The sequence below is a fragment of the Rana temporaria genome, chromosome 11 (genome assembly GCF_905171775.1).
Source record: "Rana temporaria chromosome 11, aRanTem1.1, whole genome shotgun sequence".
NCBI lineage: Eukaryota > Metazoa > Chordata > Amphibia > Anura > Ranidae > Rana > Rana temporaria.
The window spans coordinates 20,175,581-20,192,031 of NC_053499.1; the positions used below are offsets into that span (position 1 = coordinate 20,175,581).

At 43.8% G+C, this 16,451-nt stretch overlaps 1 protein-coding gene across 5 annotated transcripts in view; it reads left to right on the forward strand.

Moving 5' to 3' along the window:
• SHANK2 (SH3 and multiple ankyrin repeat domains 2) overlaps nucleotides 1-16,451 on the forward strand; it is a 530,251-nt gene that overhangs the window by 316,040 nt on the left and 197,760 nt on the right. For all 5 annotated transcript variants that reach the window (XM_040328114.1, XM_040328117.1, XM_040328115.1 and 2 more), the window contains one exon: nucleotides 7,501-7,583. In XM_040328114.1, the coding sequence (XP_040184048.1) occupies nucleotides 7,501-7,583 (83 nt within the window). The remainder of the gene's footprint in view (nucleotides 1-7,500; nucleotides 7,584-16,451) is intronic.

Below are 16,451 nucleotides of genomic sequence, written 5' to 3' on the forward strand. Positions count from 1 at the left end.
TCCACCATCACACCTCAGACCAGACCCATTTTCTCCACCATCACACCTCAGACCAGACCCATTTTCTCCACCATCACACCTCAGACCAGACCCACTTTCTCCACTATCACACCTCAGACCAGACCCATTTTCTCCACCATCACACCTCAGACCAGCCCCATTTTCTTCACCATCACACCTCAGACCAGACCCATTTTCTTCACCATCACAGCTCAGACCAGACCCATATTCTTCACCATCACACCTCAGACGAGACCCATTTTCTCCACCGTCGCACCTAAGACCAGCCCCATTTTCTTCACCATCGCACCTCAGACCAGCCCCATTTTCTTCACCATCGCACCTCAGACGAGCCCCATTTTATTCACCATCACACCTCAGACGAGCCCCATTTTCTTCACCATCTCACCTCAGACCAGACCCATTTTCTCCACCATCACACACAGCTCAGACCAGACCCATTTTCTTCACCATCACACCTCAGACCAAACCCATTTACTCCACCATCACACCTTAGACTAGACCCATATTCTTCACCATCACACCTCAGACTAGACAGATTTTCTCCACCATCACACCTTAGACCAGACCCATATTCTTCACCATCACACCTCAGACTAGACAGATTCTCTCCACCATCACACCTCAGACCAGCCCATTTTCTTCACCATCGCACCTCAGACGAGACCCATTTTCTTCACCATCACATCTCAGACCAGACCCATTTTCTTCACCATCGCACCTCAGACCAGACCCATTTTCTCCACCATTACACCTCAGATCAGCCCCAATTTCTGCACCATCACACCTCAGACCAGACCCACTTTCTCCACCATCACACCTCAGACCAGCCCATTTTCTTCACCATCGCACCTCAGACGAGACCCATTTTCTTCACCATCACGTCTCAGACCAGACCCATTTTCTCCACCATCACACCTCAGACCAGACCCATTTTCTCCACCATTACACCTCAGATCAGCCCCAATTTCTGCACCTTGAGATCTCATGTAAGCACCAGTGCATGCACTTTCACACCTCAGATCAGGACCAATTTCTGCACCTTCAGATCTTAGATCAGGGCCAATACCTGAGATCAGCCACCTTCAGGTCCCAAATGAGCCTCAAATTCTGCACCTTTAGCCCTCTAAATAGCCCCAATGCATGCAGCTTCGGAGCACAGATCACCCCTAATTCCTGCAACTTCAGAACCCATTCAACTTCAGTTGATACAATTTTGGATTTTGGGCACATTAATTTTTTAAATTAATACTGAACTTCATAAAAAAATTTTCTATTTGTAACTATTGGTAACTACTACTTTACAACAGCTATAGGTAACTGCGTAATACATGTCCAGTGGGAACATTATGGCTTCTTTTTCTTTTTGGATGCTGTAAAAAATGATTTTCAAAAATGCAAAAGTACGCACGTTTAGGCTTTTGCCCGGCCAAATCACATCGGAATTCCATCGTAAAAAAATAGAACATATTCTATATCTAAACTCTGATGGAATTCATCAGAATTTCCGATTAAAAAACTCAGATGGGGCTACACACGATCGGAAAATCCAATGGAAACGTGTACGGGGCATAACTTAGCCCTATTATTAAAGTGGATGTAAACCCGATTCATGAAATTTGAGCTGGGCACATCTATCTGCAGTGTTTTTTTTATCTCTCTTCAAAGTACTAAGTCCCGTAACTTTTTCCTGCTCTGTTCTTCTTTTATCAGCCTGATAACTTTTGACAAGGTCTCCAAGACGGGGGCCTGAAGTGTGTGTCGGAGGCCCCCGGGGTTGCTATAAATAGATTAGCACACAGCTAAACTATTTGCAGGCAACCTCTGCATGTGTGGGAAGGGGATGTGGGCCTTTCCTCTAACCAGCTGTCTCACAGTGTATAGCAATAATCCACTCCTACAGATGAATCTGGAAGAGAAAATTCTAACAGGATGTGCACTTTCTAAACAGTATATAAAGCTGAAGACAGCAGATATACATGTTAAATTTATGTAGGGAGATTTGATTAATCTCTGTGTATCAGCTGAGGCTGTTCACTTCAAATGTGAGGGTTTACATACACTTTAAGTACAAGAGGTGTGTATGGTTGCTGCTTAATGCAAAATTCATATCTAGCTAATAGTCGGCTACTGCAAAAAAGGCTGTGGGGATAAAAACAGCCGCTGCGACAGTGGCACTACATCCCCAACACTTCTTGTACTTATTAATAGGGCTAGGTTACTGTGCTTGTACTGCGCTGTGCTTGCCACTTTTTCCGCTTTCAGGAAAAGGTGGTCTCAGCAGCGGATTGGCCGTGAAATCACTTTTATTGGCCCCTCCTGCTGTTCTCCAGTGCCCTCTGCCGCTCACCGGAGTCGTTGGCAGCGGTGGAGGCGATCGGGGGCCTTTCCCCTGCTTGGCATGGAGCTGAGTGAGGGGAAGATGGCCTCCATCCAGCTCCATACAATTGCAGGGCAGAAGCGACATCAAAACTGCTCTTAACCACTTAAGACCCGGACCATTATGCAGGTTAAAGACCTTGCCCCTTTTTGCGATTCGGCACTGCGTCGCTTTAACTGACAATTGCGCGGTCGTGCGAAGTGGCTCCCAAACAAAATTGGCGTCCTTTTTTCCCCACAAATAGAGCTTTCTTTTGGTGGTATTTGATCACCTCTGCGATTTTTTGTGCAATAAGCGTTTATCGATTGGTTTGCGCAAAATTTATAGCATTTACAAAATAGGGGATAGTTTTATTGCATTTTTATTAATATTTCTTTTTACTACTAATGGTGGCAATCAGCGATTTTTTTCGTGACTGCGACATTGTAGCGGACACATCGGACAATTTTGACACATTTTTGGGACCATTGTCATTTTTCACAGCAAAAAGAGCTATAAAAATGCATTGTTTACTGTGAAAATGACAATTGCAGTTTAGGAGTTAACCACTAGGGGGCACTGTCGGGGTTAAGTGTTACCTCATATGCGTTTCTAACTGTAGGGGGTGGGGGTGGACGTGTGACGTCAGTGATCGTCTTTCCCTATATCAGGGAACAGACGATCGCTGACACTGCCACAATGAAGAACGCGGAAGGTGTGTTTACACACACCTCTCCACGTTCTTCAGCTCCGGTGACCGATCGTGGGACACCGGCGGCGATCGGGTCCTGCGGGCGCGGTCACAGAGCTTTGGACCGGCGGCGCGCTCATGACCCCACGGCTGGACTTAAAGAGACACGTACAGGTACGTGATTGTGCCCAGCCGTGCCATTCTGCCAACGTATATGGTCGGTAGGGGGCCCTTAAGTGGTTAAGGGAACTTTTTTTATTTTTTTCAAAGGACATTTTTTTTTCATTGTATTTAAGTGTAAATATAAGATCTAAAGTCTTTTTGACCCCAGATCTCAAATTTAAAAGGTCCTGTCATGCTTCTATTACAAGGGATGCAATAGGAATAAAAGTGACACAATTTATTTTTTTAAAAGAATAGTGTAAAAATAAAAAAGTTAATTAAATAAGAAAAAAAATAAAACATTTTTTTTTTTAACGCACCCTGTCCTCGTGTCCAGAAGCGAAAGCATATGTGAGTAGCGCCTGCATATAAAACCAGTGTTTAAACCACACATGTGAGGTATCACCTCGATTAATAGAGCGAGAGCAATAATTCTAGCCCTAGACCTCCTCTGTAACTCAAAACATGCAACCACAATGTTTTAAACGTTGCAGATTTTTAAGGGTAAAAGTTTGTCGCCATTCTACGAGTGGGCGCAAAACATTATCTTTCACAACATAAAAAAAAATAAAATGGGCTAACTTTACTGTTTTATTTTTTAATTAAAAAATGTGTATTTTTTCCAAAAAAGTGTGCTTGTAAGACCTCTGTGCAAATATGGTGTGACAGTATTGCAACAACTGCCATTTTATTCTCTAGGGTGTTAGAACCCCCAAACATCATATATATATTTTTTCTAAGTTATTTTCGAGCTAAAAAAATTATTTTAACTTGTAACCAACAAGTTTGAAAAATAGGCCCCGTCCTTAAGTGGTTAAAATGGCGCACACTTGTGGAATGGCGCCAAACTTCAGTACTTATGAATCTCCATAGGAGACATTTTTAAATGTATTACAGGTTACATGTTTAGAGTTAAAGAGGAGATCTAGTGCTAGAATTATTGCTCTCGCTCTAACGATCAGGGCGTATGTAACCTGTGTGTATCTGGCTCTGATACTAGCCAGTGCCTCACCAACCACTGACCTCACCGCACGTCCCTGGTATAATGTGTTTATTACATTTACCTTCATGCTGTCCTTTTTTATGTATGGCTATCCAAAAACTGTGAGTGAAGTTCAATGGTACCATTAGCTATGAAACTAGAACTACACTCCCCGCACATTTTTCAGAAAGATGTGTCTGGGAAATGATAACACTGAGAAATGTACACCTACCTCCCGATGTCCTTTTACATAAATATTTTATGCAGATCTCCTTTAAAGGGGTTCTAAAGCTTATTTTTTTTTTTAAATAACAAACATAGCATACTTACCTCCACTGTGAAGTTCGTTTTGCACAGAGTGGCCCAGATCCTCCTCTTCTGGGGTCCCACGGCGGCTCTCTCGGCTCCTCCCAACAATAGCTAACCCCCTCTTGAAGCTCTCTCCCGAGGGGGTTATCTTGCGGGCGCTCTCCCGTCTCATACAGTCTGCCTTAGTCCATAGACACAGAGTGTATGTCTCGTTCCAACCCCCCGGCGGCCGCGTCATTGGATTTGATTGACAGCAGCGTGAGCCAATGGCTGCACTGCTATCAATCAATCCAATCAACGCCGAGACTCCATGGAGAAGAGGACGCCGGGGGACGCACAGAGCAGGTACACAGGCTCAGGTGAGTAAACGGGGGCTGGGGGGCCCGTCATTGCCAGGTGTTTTTTCACCTTAATGCACAATGACGTCACTTCCGCACAGGCACACTGGAGCTGGTGTTTACAGCACAGGACTTTGAAGGAACGGCCTGGGTGGCACCGGCTACGTGTACAATAAATATCTCCTAAATGATGCACATTTAGGAGCTATTTACAGTACAGTAAAACCTTGGTTTGTGAGCATAATTCGTTCCAGAAACATGCTTGTAATCCAAAGCACTTGTATATCAAAGCATTTTTTACAGAGTATAAAAGAGAAGAGAGGCACCTCTAAGTGTAGCAATAAGTTGCTAAATGTTGTACCTTCAATAAATGTAACCATATTGCTACACTTAGAGGCTCCTCTCTTCTTTTTTATACTCAGTTGTGACATGACGCTACTCTTATATCAAGACATCGCTTGTATATCAAGGCAACATTTATTAAACCATTTTGCTTGTCTTGCAAAATGCTCTCAAACCAAGTTACTCTCAAACCAAGGTTTTACTGTACCTATAGGTAAGCCTTATTATAGGTAAAATTCTGCTGTTAAGAGGAAATCTGTCATGGCAACATACAGTACCTGAGTGCTGGAGGCTGCCATTTTCTGACTCCCAGAAGCAGGACTAGTTCCAGGGCAGCCATATTATTATTAACAACGTCACGTATGACGAAACACGTCTGGAGGAGAGGGTACATGCTGACGTCGCCATGTTGTCTCACTAGGAGGACAAAAGTTTGTTTTGTAGCTGGCCAGCTTCTCATTTTATGCACACATTTTAAACTTTTTAATGTAAGTGCAATATTTTCTATTTGAATTTTTTACTAGCAATTAGACAATATTAGGCTATGGTCAGTTTTCTCTTTCTGCGTTCAATGCTGAATGTTACGATTACGGATCTTATGGTGGTATCGGTGTGAGAATCAGTGCAACTATCTACCCAGGGTTTCCTAAGATCATCTGTGCATGCAAAGGACTTGGCCGGGCTATAGCCACATGCCTGGTTTTGCTTGCCATCTGGTAAGCAAGTTTTCTATATGGTGGCGGTGCACTTTGTGAAAAAATCACTGTGATGTCTACACTAGATGAATTCATCTCACCATTCCTAACCATTAGAACAAGTCATATGTTCTTCAATCAATTAACCTGATTTTGTACTTTGGACTAAAACTAGCGCTGCGTCTCTTATCCAGCCATGTCATTGAAGCTGTACTTGTATGATTTGCCATAGAACCAACCCGGCTACTGGGAGCTAGGTGATAGCAGCCTCCAGCAATGGATGTGAGCCTTGGCTTTAACAGACAGCGGCCGTCCTAACGGGTCCCCATTACATGAGTGGGGTCATATGAGGTGAAGAATCTTTTTTCATCAAAAGCCCAACCAAATCTGGCGCTGACTCCCAGGATGAAGCATCTCCTGCAGACAGAGCCTTTTCTTTCTTGAGATTGTGTTTAGGATTGCATGTCCCTCTGTTTATCCCCTCACTGACCCTTTGAGTTGGATGATCGCAGCTGCCTCCCATTAAAAAAAAAACTGCAGGGGATTCTTTCTCCCCAGCCTCTGGCCATCCTGTCAGTGTCTGTCTAGCACTTTGATTACAGACAGTAGATCATGCACCCTCTACCAGTAGAACGCCTTTCCATGCAGGTTTTGCTCCTAGACCTTCTTGCATATGAGGGGTTAATTCTGCTGCTAGGGTGGCTTTAAAGTCATCTTTAATGGAAGCGAGACAATCTGAGACATGCAAGACTAATCTCGGACCAGTAATTGAGGTTTTGATTTTCGGACTATTACCGTAGCATGTGCCTGCATCCTCCTGAGACTAGAATCTGCCCTGAAACTACTGAGATGATGCAGTCTTCCTAATGCTGTGGAAATTTGCACAGGATGACGCGGAGCTACACGTTGCTGGCATTCTAGGCAGTCACGTGACCATGTGGGATCCTTGCAGCATGCAACATTCACCAGGGCTGGAAATGGGGTTTTGATGCAAAGCTCTGATTTTCTTTTTTTTTTTTTTTTCTGTTATTTTATTGTTTTTTTTCCCTGACTTAATGTGTGCCTTTAGCTGGCTTGGACAAGAAGAAGAACAAAACCCTGGCAGCTTCATGATGCCACCTGATTCCTTTTCTGTTTGGCTGTGTGTTTTCATTTGGGAGAAGACCCTGGTGGATCTATAGCTTGCAGAGTTTTAAGGGATCTTTATTAAATGCACTTCTCTCTGGTAGTTTCGTCTGGCACACAGCTGACATGATCGCTTGCTCCCCCAGCCATTTGTACATCGCAAGGATCATCATGTCGAGAGCCTACCTCTGTTTTCTGCAGTCTCTCCTCCTCCAGTCACATCTCTTGCATTCTGCCATGTAGTACTGATCCTGCCGGCTATTTCTTTTTTTTTTTTTTTTTTTTTTTTTTTATGTTTAATGTTTTGATTTATATTTAACACCTTTTGATTTTTGTTTTAATCTTTCATACTGGCACCTGTAAATGCTGTGTGATTAATTGGTGATCATGATAAACATGTATTCTCGAAGAGCAACTGCAGCCGTGATGACAAGGGGATGTAATAATGGTCGTTATGCTCGAAATTCTCCCTACAGTGACTGCATTATTGAAGAGAAGACTGTGGTCCTACAGAAAAAGGATAATGAAGGCTTTGGATTTGTTCTCCGAGGGGCAAAAGGTAAGCAAGCGCCTGTGCATGCCATCATCAGGTAATGTGTGTTGTGGTCTTTTTTTTATTTATTTTTTTATGTTCATGCCTAAAATTAAACAGGAATTATTCCTAATACTCTCAGTTGCTAGACAACACAGTTCTCCCCTGCTTCGTCACTCCTTGCCATTGTATCATGCTCGCATTCTGCATTCCAAGTGGTCAGGGGCACCTGATTAATACAATCAAGATGCAAAAACTTTTTAGGCAGAAGGCTTAAACATCAAAGAGCTTGACTGGGAGGGGGTGACAAAAAGCCGCAGGCATCTCTTTCCATGCAAGGGTTAACACAGCTTGCAGACATTGCTTGGTCGACATACAAATATCTAATGCTATGGTATTTTCACTGTGCTTCTCGCGTCTTCAGTGACACAGAGAGGAGGGAGCTGATGATACAGATGTCTTAGAGCAGGCGTTCACAACCAATGGCAGGCAACTAGAAGCCCCTGCCTGTCCCAAAGGCCTGCAATTTGTAGTTCCTTAACAGCCTCATTGCCACAGGTGTCTGTTACCTAGTGTAGTCAAACTTTAAAAAAAGATGGGGCCAGGTGAAGCTGGGTGCACCATGTTGTCATTTATAACTGTGTGCAAGTTATGGGACTCTCCTGGCAAGTTGCCTCTTGAGTTTTTATATCAGTTATGTTAATCTGTAAAAATGTAGCACATCAATAAGCAGGATTTTACCTTCGCAGCATGATAGCAGTTTGACATTTGAAAGAATGTTTAAGATCCTCTTTAACTGCCTACCTTCTACTGCAACTCTTTCAAAGCTTCCACCTTATTTTGCAAGGTAGAGCAGAACGTAAGGCCAATATATTGACAACTCATAACAACCAATCCCTGATCAGCTTTCATAAGTCTGATAGCAGAAACCTGATGATAAATGCTACCTCATTGGTTGCCTTGGATACAGCTTCCCTTTAGCACTGCTATTGAACAATACCTTTGATTTCCGTTCCAGAGGCACTCTGGTGCCGCTGGATACCGTCATGTGGAAGCCACTCCAACAATGACAGGACCTTGTGATGCTGGAATGTTGGGCCTTAGGCCTTGCATATGATTGAATGCTAATGAACGTGGTTATTGTGGTCTGATCATATGCAATTATGTAGATTTTGCATAGAAAATGATACCGGCCTTAAAGCAAAAGTAAACACAGTTTCATTTGTGGCACATGCTGACAATTTAACACTCCCATTGGTTGTGCTCTCAACCAAACTGTCAAACCATCCAATGGCTGGTGTCATAACTGATCACATGTGCAGCATCATGGCAGTTGTAGATTAAACAGAGGCAAAGATGGCAGCTTCCTTGGCTGAAAACGATAGGGGGGTTTACTTACACTTTAACCTGGTCAGACCCTTAGTTCAGATTGCAAAGTGTTTTGGTGAGGCCACAATGTGTTTCTACCAACTAGAATAGTTTTGTAATTTCTAGGCAGATGTACTTATTTATAGCCCAAAAACATAAATACGAGGGGACTTCAAAAAGTTTACACTTTTTAAAATGATTTATTAAGAATTTTAAAAAACACATTACATCACTTTTCTACATAGTCACCTTCCTTTGCGATGCATTTTTCCTAACGTTGTACCAACTTTTTAATGCCATCAGCAAAACATGTTTTTGGTTGGGCGTTTAGCCATTGATGCACCTCTGCTTTCACATCATCATCACATGAAAATCTTCTTCCCCATAAAGCCTATTTGAGCGGTCCAAAAAGATGGAAATCAGATGACGCTAAATCTGGACAATAAGCTGGGTGTTTCATAAACTCCCAATCATAAATGACTAGTCACATGACACTCTCACCAAAGGTCTGCATCGTTTCCAAAAGTAGCTCCTGTACTACTTTTGGCATCTTTGGGGGGCGATTTCAATAGACATCTGTGCAGGAACCCGCGCAAATGTCTGTCAAATTGCCCCCCTAAAGTCAGATTGCATTGCCGGGTTCAAATTGTTTGAGTTCAGCTGAACTCACACAATTTCTAACCCGCAGCAATGTGAACCTAGGCTTAGTGTGCAGCAGCCCCCCTAATACTTAACTGAGCCCCATATCTATCCTGCGATGTTGCACGAGAGCCTCCGCTGTCTGAGTCTCTCCCTCCTGATTGGCTAAGACACAGCAGCGGGCGACATTGGCTCCATCTGCTGTCAATCACAATCAGTGAGCCAATGAGAAGAGAGAGAGTGGGGCTGAACCATGTGTCCATGTCTGAATGGACACACAGAGCAGCGGCTCGGCTTTGGTTCCCCCTATAGTAAGCTGCTTGCTGTGGGGGCACTCGGCAGAAGGAAAGGGCTAGGGGCGCCGGCGAGGGACCTGAGAAGAGGAGGATGCAAAAAACATGCCACAGGGCAGGTAAGTATTACATTTTTGTTATTTTTAAACAATAAAAACAAGACTTTATAGCACTTTAAGGCCTACTCCAATCATCAGGTATTTCACTGGTTAGTGATTTAAACTGTGTGGATACTTTGCATCAATATAACAAATCCAGCTTTTTTTCATGGTTTTGAAATTCAATTTTTGATTTTCTCGCTACTTGTACAAGTAATGATTGTCATCTGCAATCAGATGAAAGATCATTCTGTCCTGCTCATAACATGAATATAGAGAAATGTTTGTATTGGTCCAAATAAACATCAGTCAGATTCAAACTTTCGGGTTCCAATTATCATTTTCTAGGGCCTGCATGAATGTGATTGGTGACTAAACATGCATGCTAGGATTACCCTCTTTAGCACACCTGATCATGCATGTTAAGCAAAAAAAATAATGTAGGATGACAGGGAAACATGTACACCAGTCTCAGATTAAACAATAGTAGTTTGCAGGGTTGTTAAACCCATCTGATTGATACATCCCCATGAAATAGTTTTCTGATCTATTTAATAATCGCACACCTATGGCCAGCTTTAAATCTGCATTACCTAAGCTAAATTCACTACCAAGATCAAAAATAATATAGGGTCAATTCACTAAAGCGTTTGGTGTATTCATTAATATGTGATATTGTAAGATCAACATTTTTTTCAATTCACTTATTTTATCACAAACCATGTTTACTGCATATTACCCTTTGTTGTTGTTCTGAATTTGTGAAAAAATGAAAACTCTTGCATATTTTCACCTCAAAAATACCACCTGTTTCTGACTGACACTATAACGTGTCTGTTGTTGAGGATTGAACATATAGGCCCAGATTCACAAGGGAGATACGACAATGTATCTCCAGATACGCCGTCGTATCTCAGCGTTGTGCCGTCGTATCTATGCGACTGATTCTTAGAATCAGTTACCCATAGATTTCCATTAGATCCGACAGGCGTAAGTCTCTTACGCCGTCGGATCTTAACTCCATTTTTTTTTTTTACCGCTAGGTGGCGCTTCCGTCGATTTCCCCATCGAGCATGCAAATTAGCTAGATACGCGAATTCCCGAACGTACGTGCGGCCGACACAGTAAAGTTACGACGTTTACGTTAGGCTTTTCCCGGCGTAAAGTTGCCCCTGGGTCTATGAGGCAAAGCCAATGTTAAGTATGGCCGTCGTTCCCGCTTCGATTTTTGAAAAGTTACGTCGTTTGCGTAAGTCGTCCGTCCTTGCGACGTCATTTAGAGCAATGCACGCCGGGATATTTTAGGGACGGCGCATGCGCAGTTCGTTCGGCGCTGGGACGCGCTTCATTTACATGAAACACGCCCCCTACCCGCCGAATTTGAATTCCGCCAGGTGATTTACGTTACGCCGCCACAACTTTACACGCAAGTGCTTTGTGAATAAAGCACTTGCCTGAAAAACTTGCGGTGGCGTAACGTAAATCAGATACGTTACGCCCGCCCAAATTTACGCCCATCTACGTGAATCTGCCCCATAGTCATTTGAAGTAGAGATAATATGAGTTAATAGAACTGGCAATACATGAAAAATAAATTAATATTGTATTTGAAAAGATAAATCCATGCCTCTTTTCCTACATCAAATATGCAAACTTGACATTTTGATAAGAACATCATCATTTAATAAAATATCACACAGTTATAAAAACTGAAATTGAAAATGAACTCCAGCCAGGCAGGTAATACACAGCTAAAATCCATATAGTTTACTTTTCAAGATTTTCAATTTTTGTCCATCCATTCCTGAGACTTAAGCCTGGTACACACGGTTTGATTGTTGGCAGGGGATTGTCTGTTGACAGACTGTTGTCCTAAAATCTCCTTTTGACAATTGTTGTCCAATTTTCTGCCAACAAATGTTGAATGGCAGGCTAGTCAATTTTCGGCAGACAATGGTTTGACGTCAGATTTTCGTATGGTCAGTACACAAATCCGTCACACAAAATTCTAAAGTACAAACGTGCATGCTCGGAATCAATGCTTACCAAACATGAAATTAGCAGAAGGGGCCCAAAGGGTGGCGCTCAAGAGCTGAAATTCCTCGTAGTACGTCACTACATTCGTGTTTGTTTGCACAACAATTGTGTACCTTTGGTATGCAAGACAAGATCCTGGCACACGCCCTTTTAACAAAAATCAGATGCTTGGTTGCCCAACAATTGTATCGTGTGTACGAGGCATTACTTAGCACTCTGAGGCCCCATACACACGAGAGGATCCATCCGCTGAAAAATCGGTTTCAGCGGATAGATCCCCTGGTGTGTACGTTCCAGCGGATATTTCCGATTTCCAGCAGATAAAAATTTGTAGACATGCTAACAAATCTATCCGCTGGAATCGGCTCCAGCGGATCGATCCGGTGGTCTGTACAGACTCACCGGATCGATCCGTCCGAACCCATCCCTCGCATGCGTCGTAATGATTCAACGCATGCGTGGATATCCTTATATGACAGCGTCGCGCACTTTGCCGCGTCATCATCGCGGCGACACGTCACCGCAATGGGAATTCGGCGCGGATTTCGATCCGATGGTGTGTACACTCCATCGGATTAAAATCCGCAGAGGATTTATCCGCGGATACGGTCCGGCGGACTGTATCCGCGGATCAATCCTATCGTGTGTACCAGGCCTCAGGCAGCACAGCCAGGTCATTGACCTGACTTTTCTCTGCTGAAGGTAAGGCATGCAGCCTGGTCACCATTCTGCCCCTAGCTTGTCATTGGAGAGTAGAGGAGGAGCAGGAGTCATCCCTCTGCTATCTCCATGTGTCAGCATGTTTCTCATTAGCAAGTTGGCATGTAGCACACCTGATTGGTTCATAGTGCTGCCCCTCCCTCTTCCAGTCCAAATGCCACTGTACAATAATCTACAGGAGGCTGATCTAGCTGCCTTTTAAAACTGTATTATATCTGCATGGAGTTCTGCCTTAAATGTCATGAAACTTGAAAAAAATTGTGTTTTAGTATAAAAATAACCTTGAGATGTTGTTTTTATTTTATACATTAACTGCAGTGCATGGCAGTGTACAAGCTTGGAAGCCTCTGGTTCAGTTTTTTTGGGTCAGTAGTATTTTAATGATGTGAAATAATGCGACTCAGCAGGAATGTGGGACCTGTACGTGAGCAGATGCCAGAGGGATACACATACAGGTGTTGCTGATGTCTTCTAGGATCCAGCAGCAGTGCGCGGGTAGGTGGGGTGGAGGCACAGGCAGATTTATTATTGACTTTTCTAGAACACGTCAATTGATCCCTCAGCCCAGCATTTGCCAGTCCTCTGGGTCTTTAGGAGACTTCATTTCCAGCAGGCTGCTGTTTACTGCTTATAAAACATTCAGAGGGCCACTTTGTGTCATGAAGTAAATTGGCTAGCGCTGACCTAGGGGATGTCAAACGACGCTGACGCCTGTCATGAAGTGAAGCCATTATTCCAGCACACAGGGCTCGCAAATCAGGCAGCGTAACTCGAGCAGTGTGAAGTGTCCAGCGTATTCTCTATGCAGAAGTCAATTTGTAGGTATTAAATACACTGTTGAGAATAGCTAAAGGAAAGCTGAAAACAAGGAGGGGAATTTGTCTGCGTTTCCTTTTTTGGCTGTTTAGTTTGAGAAGAAAAATAAAGCCCCGGAAGGTTTTTGGATTTGTGGATATGAGGGCTTAAAGTGCTGCATCTCTTTTGTAGGCATTAGCTTGTAGATATAGTAGTTTGAGTCACCAGTCATCTCCCTATACATAAAAACACCTGCAGCTCAGGTATTGCCACAGCTCAATTTCAAGAAAAGGGTGCTTTGTTGGTGCATGATCTAACCGCATAAAACGACACCAGTACAGTTTTAAATAGACAACAACCCCACTTTTGTGGAAGACACTTAGGGCCAGATCCACGTAGCGGATCGTAATTTTAGTCCGGCGTAGCGTATCGTATTAACGCTACGCCGCCGCAACTTTGAGAGGCAAGTGCTGTTTTCACAAAGCACTTGCCTCTAAAGTTACGGCGGTGTAGCGTAAATATGCCGGCGTAAGGGTGCGGAATTCAAATGTTAAAGATGTAGGCGTGTTTTATGTTAATTTTACTTGACCCGACGTAAATGACGTTTTTTCTAAACAGGGCATGAGCCGTCCGTGGGGGTATCCCAGTGCGCATGCTCGAAATTAACCCGCAACAAGCCAATGCTTACGACGTGAACGTCATTCTAAGCAAAGCCCTATTCGCGAACGACTTACGCAAACGACGTAAAAATTACAAAATTCAACGCGGGAACGACGTCCATACTTAACATAGGGTACGCCTCATATAGCAGGGGTAACTATACGCTGAAAAAAGCCTTACGGAAACTACGTAAAAAAATGAGCCGGCCGGGCGTACGTTCGTGGATCGCCGTATCTAGCTAATTTGCATACTCGACGCGGAAATCAACGGAAACGCCACCTAGCGGCCAGCGTAAATATGCACCTTAGATCCGACGGCGTACTAAGATGTACGCCAGTCGGATCTAGCCCAGCTTCAGGCGTATCTTGTTTTGTGGATACAAAACAAAGGTACGCCGGAGCAAACTAGAAGTTACGCGGCGTATCAATAGATACGCCAGCGTAACTGCTTTGTGGATCTGGCCCTCACTGTTTTTCTATGTCTCCCTGCCTTATAATATTTAGGCCCATGTGGAAAGATTAAAATAGGACCTGTGAATTCCCCCTCTTCCCTTGCATCCTATAGTTGAGCTGGTATGCAGCATGACAAAAAAAAACCTCCTGTGATGCAATAGGAATTTCCCTAGGTCTACGCTGAGTACTGTCATTCCACATGTTGTATTACGTTGGGGGCACATTTAGAATTTATTAGGGTATCTAGAACCACAACTGCTATTTCCTTGAAAGAGGCAGTAATAGAAGTCATTAGTTGTGTTTAGAGATTTAAACAGCTTCCTACCATGTACCAACAAAAACATGTTTTTTTTTTTAAGGTTCGTGGATGGGAAGCTGACGTCCATCCCCTTAATTAGTAAGCACTGACATTTACCCCTGTGTTGTAGACAAATGATTCTCAACCACCAGGCCGTGGCCCACTGCTGGGCTATGGCCACTCCTCTCCTGGCCCTCCAACCAGCTGCAGATCCCTTAACATCCCACAGTGCCTTCCTGTACCCATAGTGCCCCCAACCTCCCTTAGTGGTCAACAGTGCCCCCTGGCCCCCTCAGAGTCTTTAGATTCCATGTGCCACAAAGCCTTTCAAAATGCTCCCAGCCTGTCGCAGAGCCTTCAGCCCTCCATAGTATCCCACAGTGCCCCCCAACCTCCCTAGTGCTCCTTAGCCCCCGTTGGAAACATACAGGGCTTCAGAGTGCCCTAACTCAAATTTCAACCCCCATCCTCCCCACAGTGACACCCAATTCCATCCAGAGCCTTCCAGCAATTTAGGTCCATGTTCCTACAATTCCATGCTTATATTGTGTGCGTATAAACGTTATTCTTTACAGTTGAGGCAGGGAAGGCTGTGGAAGAATTTACCAGGCCCTGGTCTGAAAAAGGTTGGGAACCACTGTTTTAATACATAGAACTACTGTCATGGGTCTGTGACCACTTGGCCTATACACACACTTATTTTGGCGTAAAGCTTAATGATATGTTTTTGGCCTGTGGGAGGAAGTCTGAGCTCCTAGATGAAAGTTGTATGTAGGTCAGGTATGAATATTCATGTGATTTTGTAAGGCCCGTACACACGACCGAGTTTCTCGGCAGAATTCAGCCAGAAACTCGGTCGGAGCTGAATTCTGCCGAGAAACCCGGCCGTGTGTACACTTTCGGCCGAGGAAGCCGACGAGGACCTCGGCGAGGAAATAGAGAACATGTTCTCTATTTCCTCGTTGTTCAATGGGAAATTTCGGCTCGCCGAGATCCTCGGCGGCTTCACAAGGAACTCGACGGGCAAAACGATGTGTTTTGCCCGTCGAGTTTCTCGGACGTGTGTACGGGGCCTCAGAGTATAATGTAGGACCCTAGGTCTGCAAAGTCAGAAATAAATACTAAGCTACTGTGCTGCCCATGAGCTGACACTATAGGAGTTGAGGCGACCAGTGCTATATATACATATTTAGGAGCACTGCACACCATTGTAAACACGTAGATGTATCATTGATATCATTAGTCTTTATAGACAGATTCACAGATTTTACTACAATTCACCATGCTTGTTACAACCTTCGTACAATTTCCTTTATATTCACCAAAGCTAGATTATATGAGAACATATCTAGACTATCCATTTAATTAATATCCAGGCAAGCCCCCGTACTGCGTAGTTGTTGGTAGACTGTACAGTCAGATTATAATATATGTGGTGGGTTTACAGCTTTATGAAGAGGAAGCTAATAGAACTCGGGTCATCCTGCCAGGGGATTAAACAGTTGGACCTGCACAGCAGGCTCCCTATGCCCTCT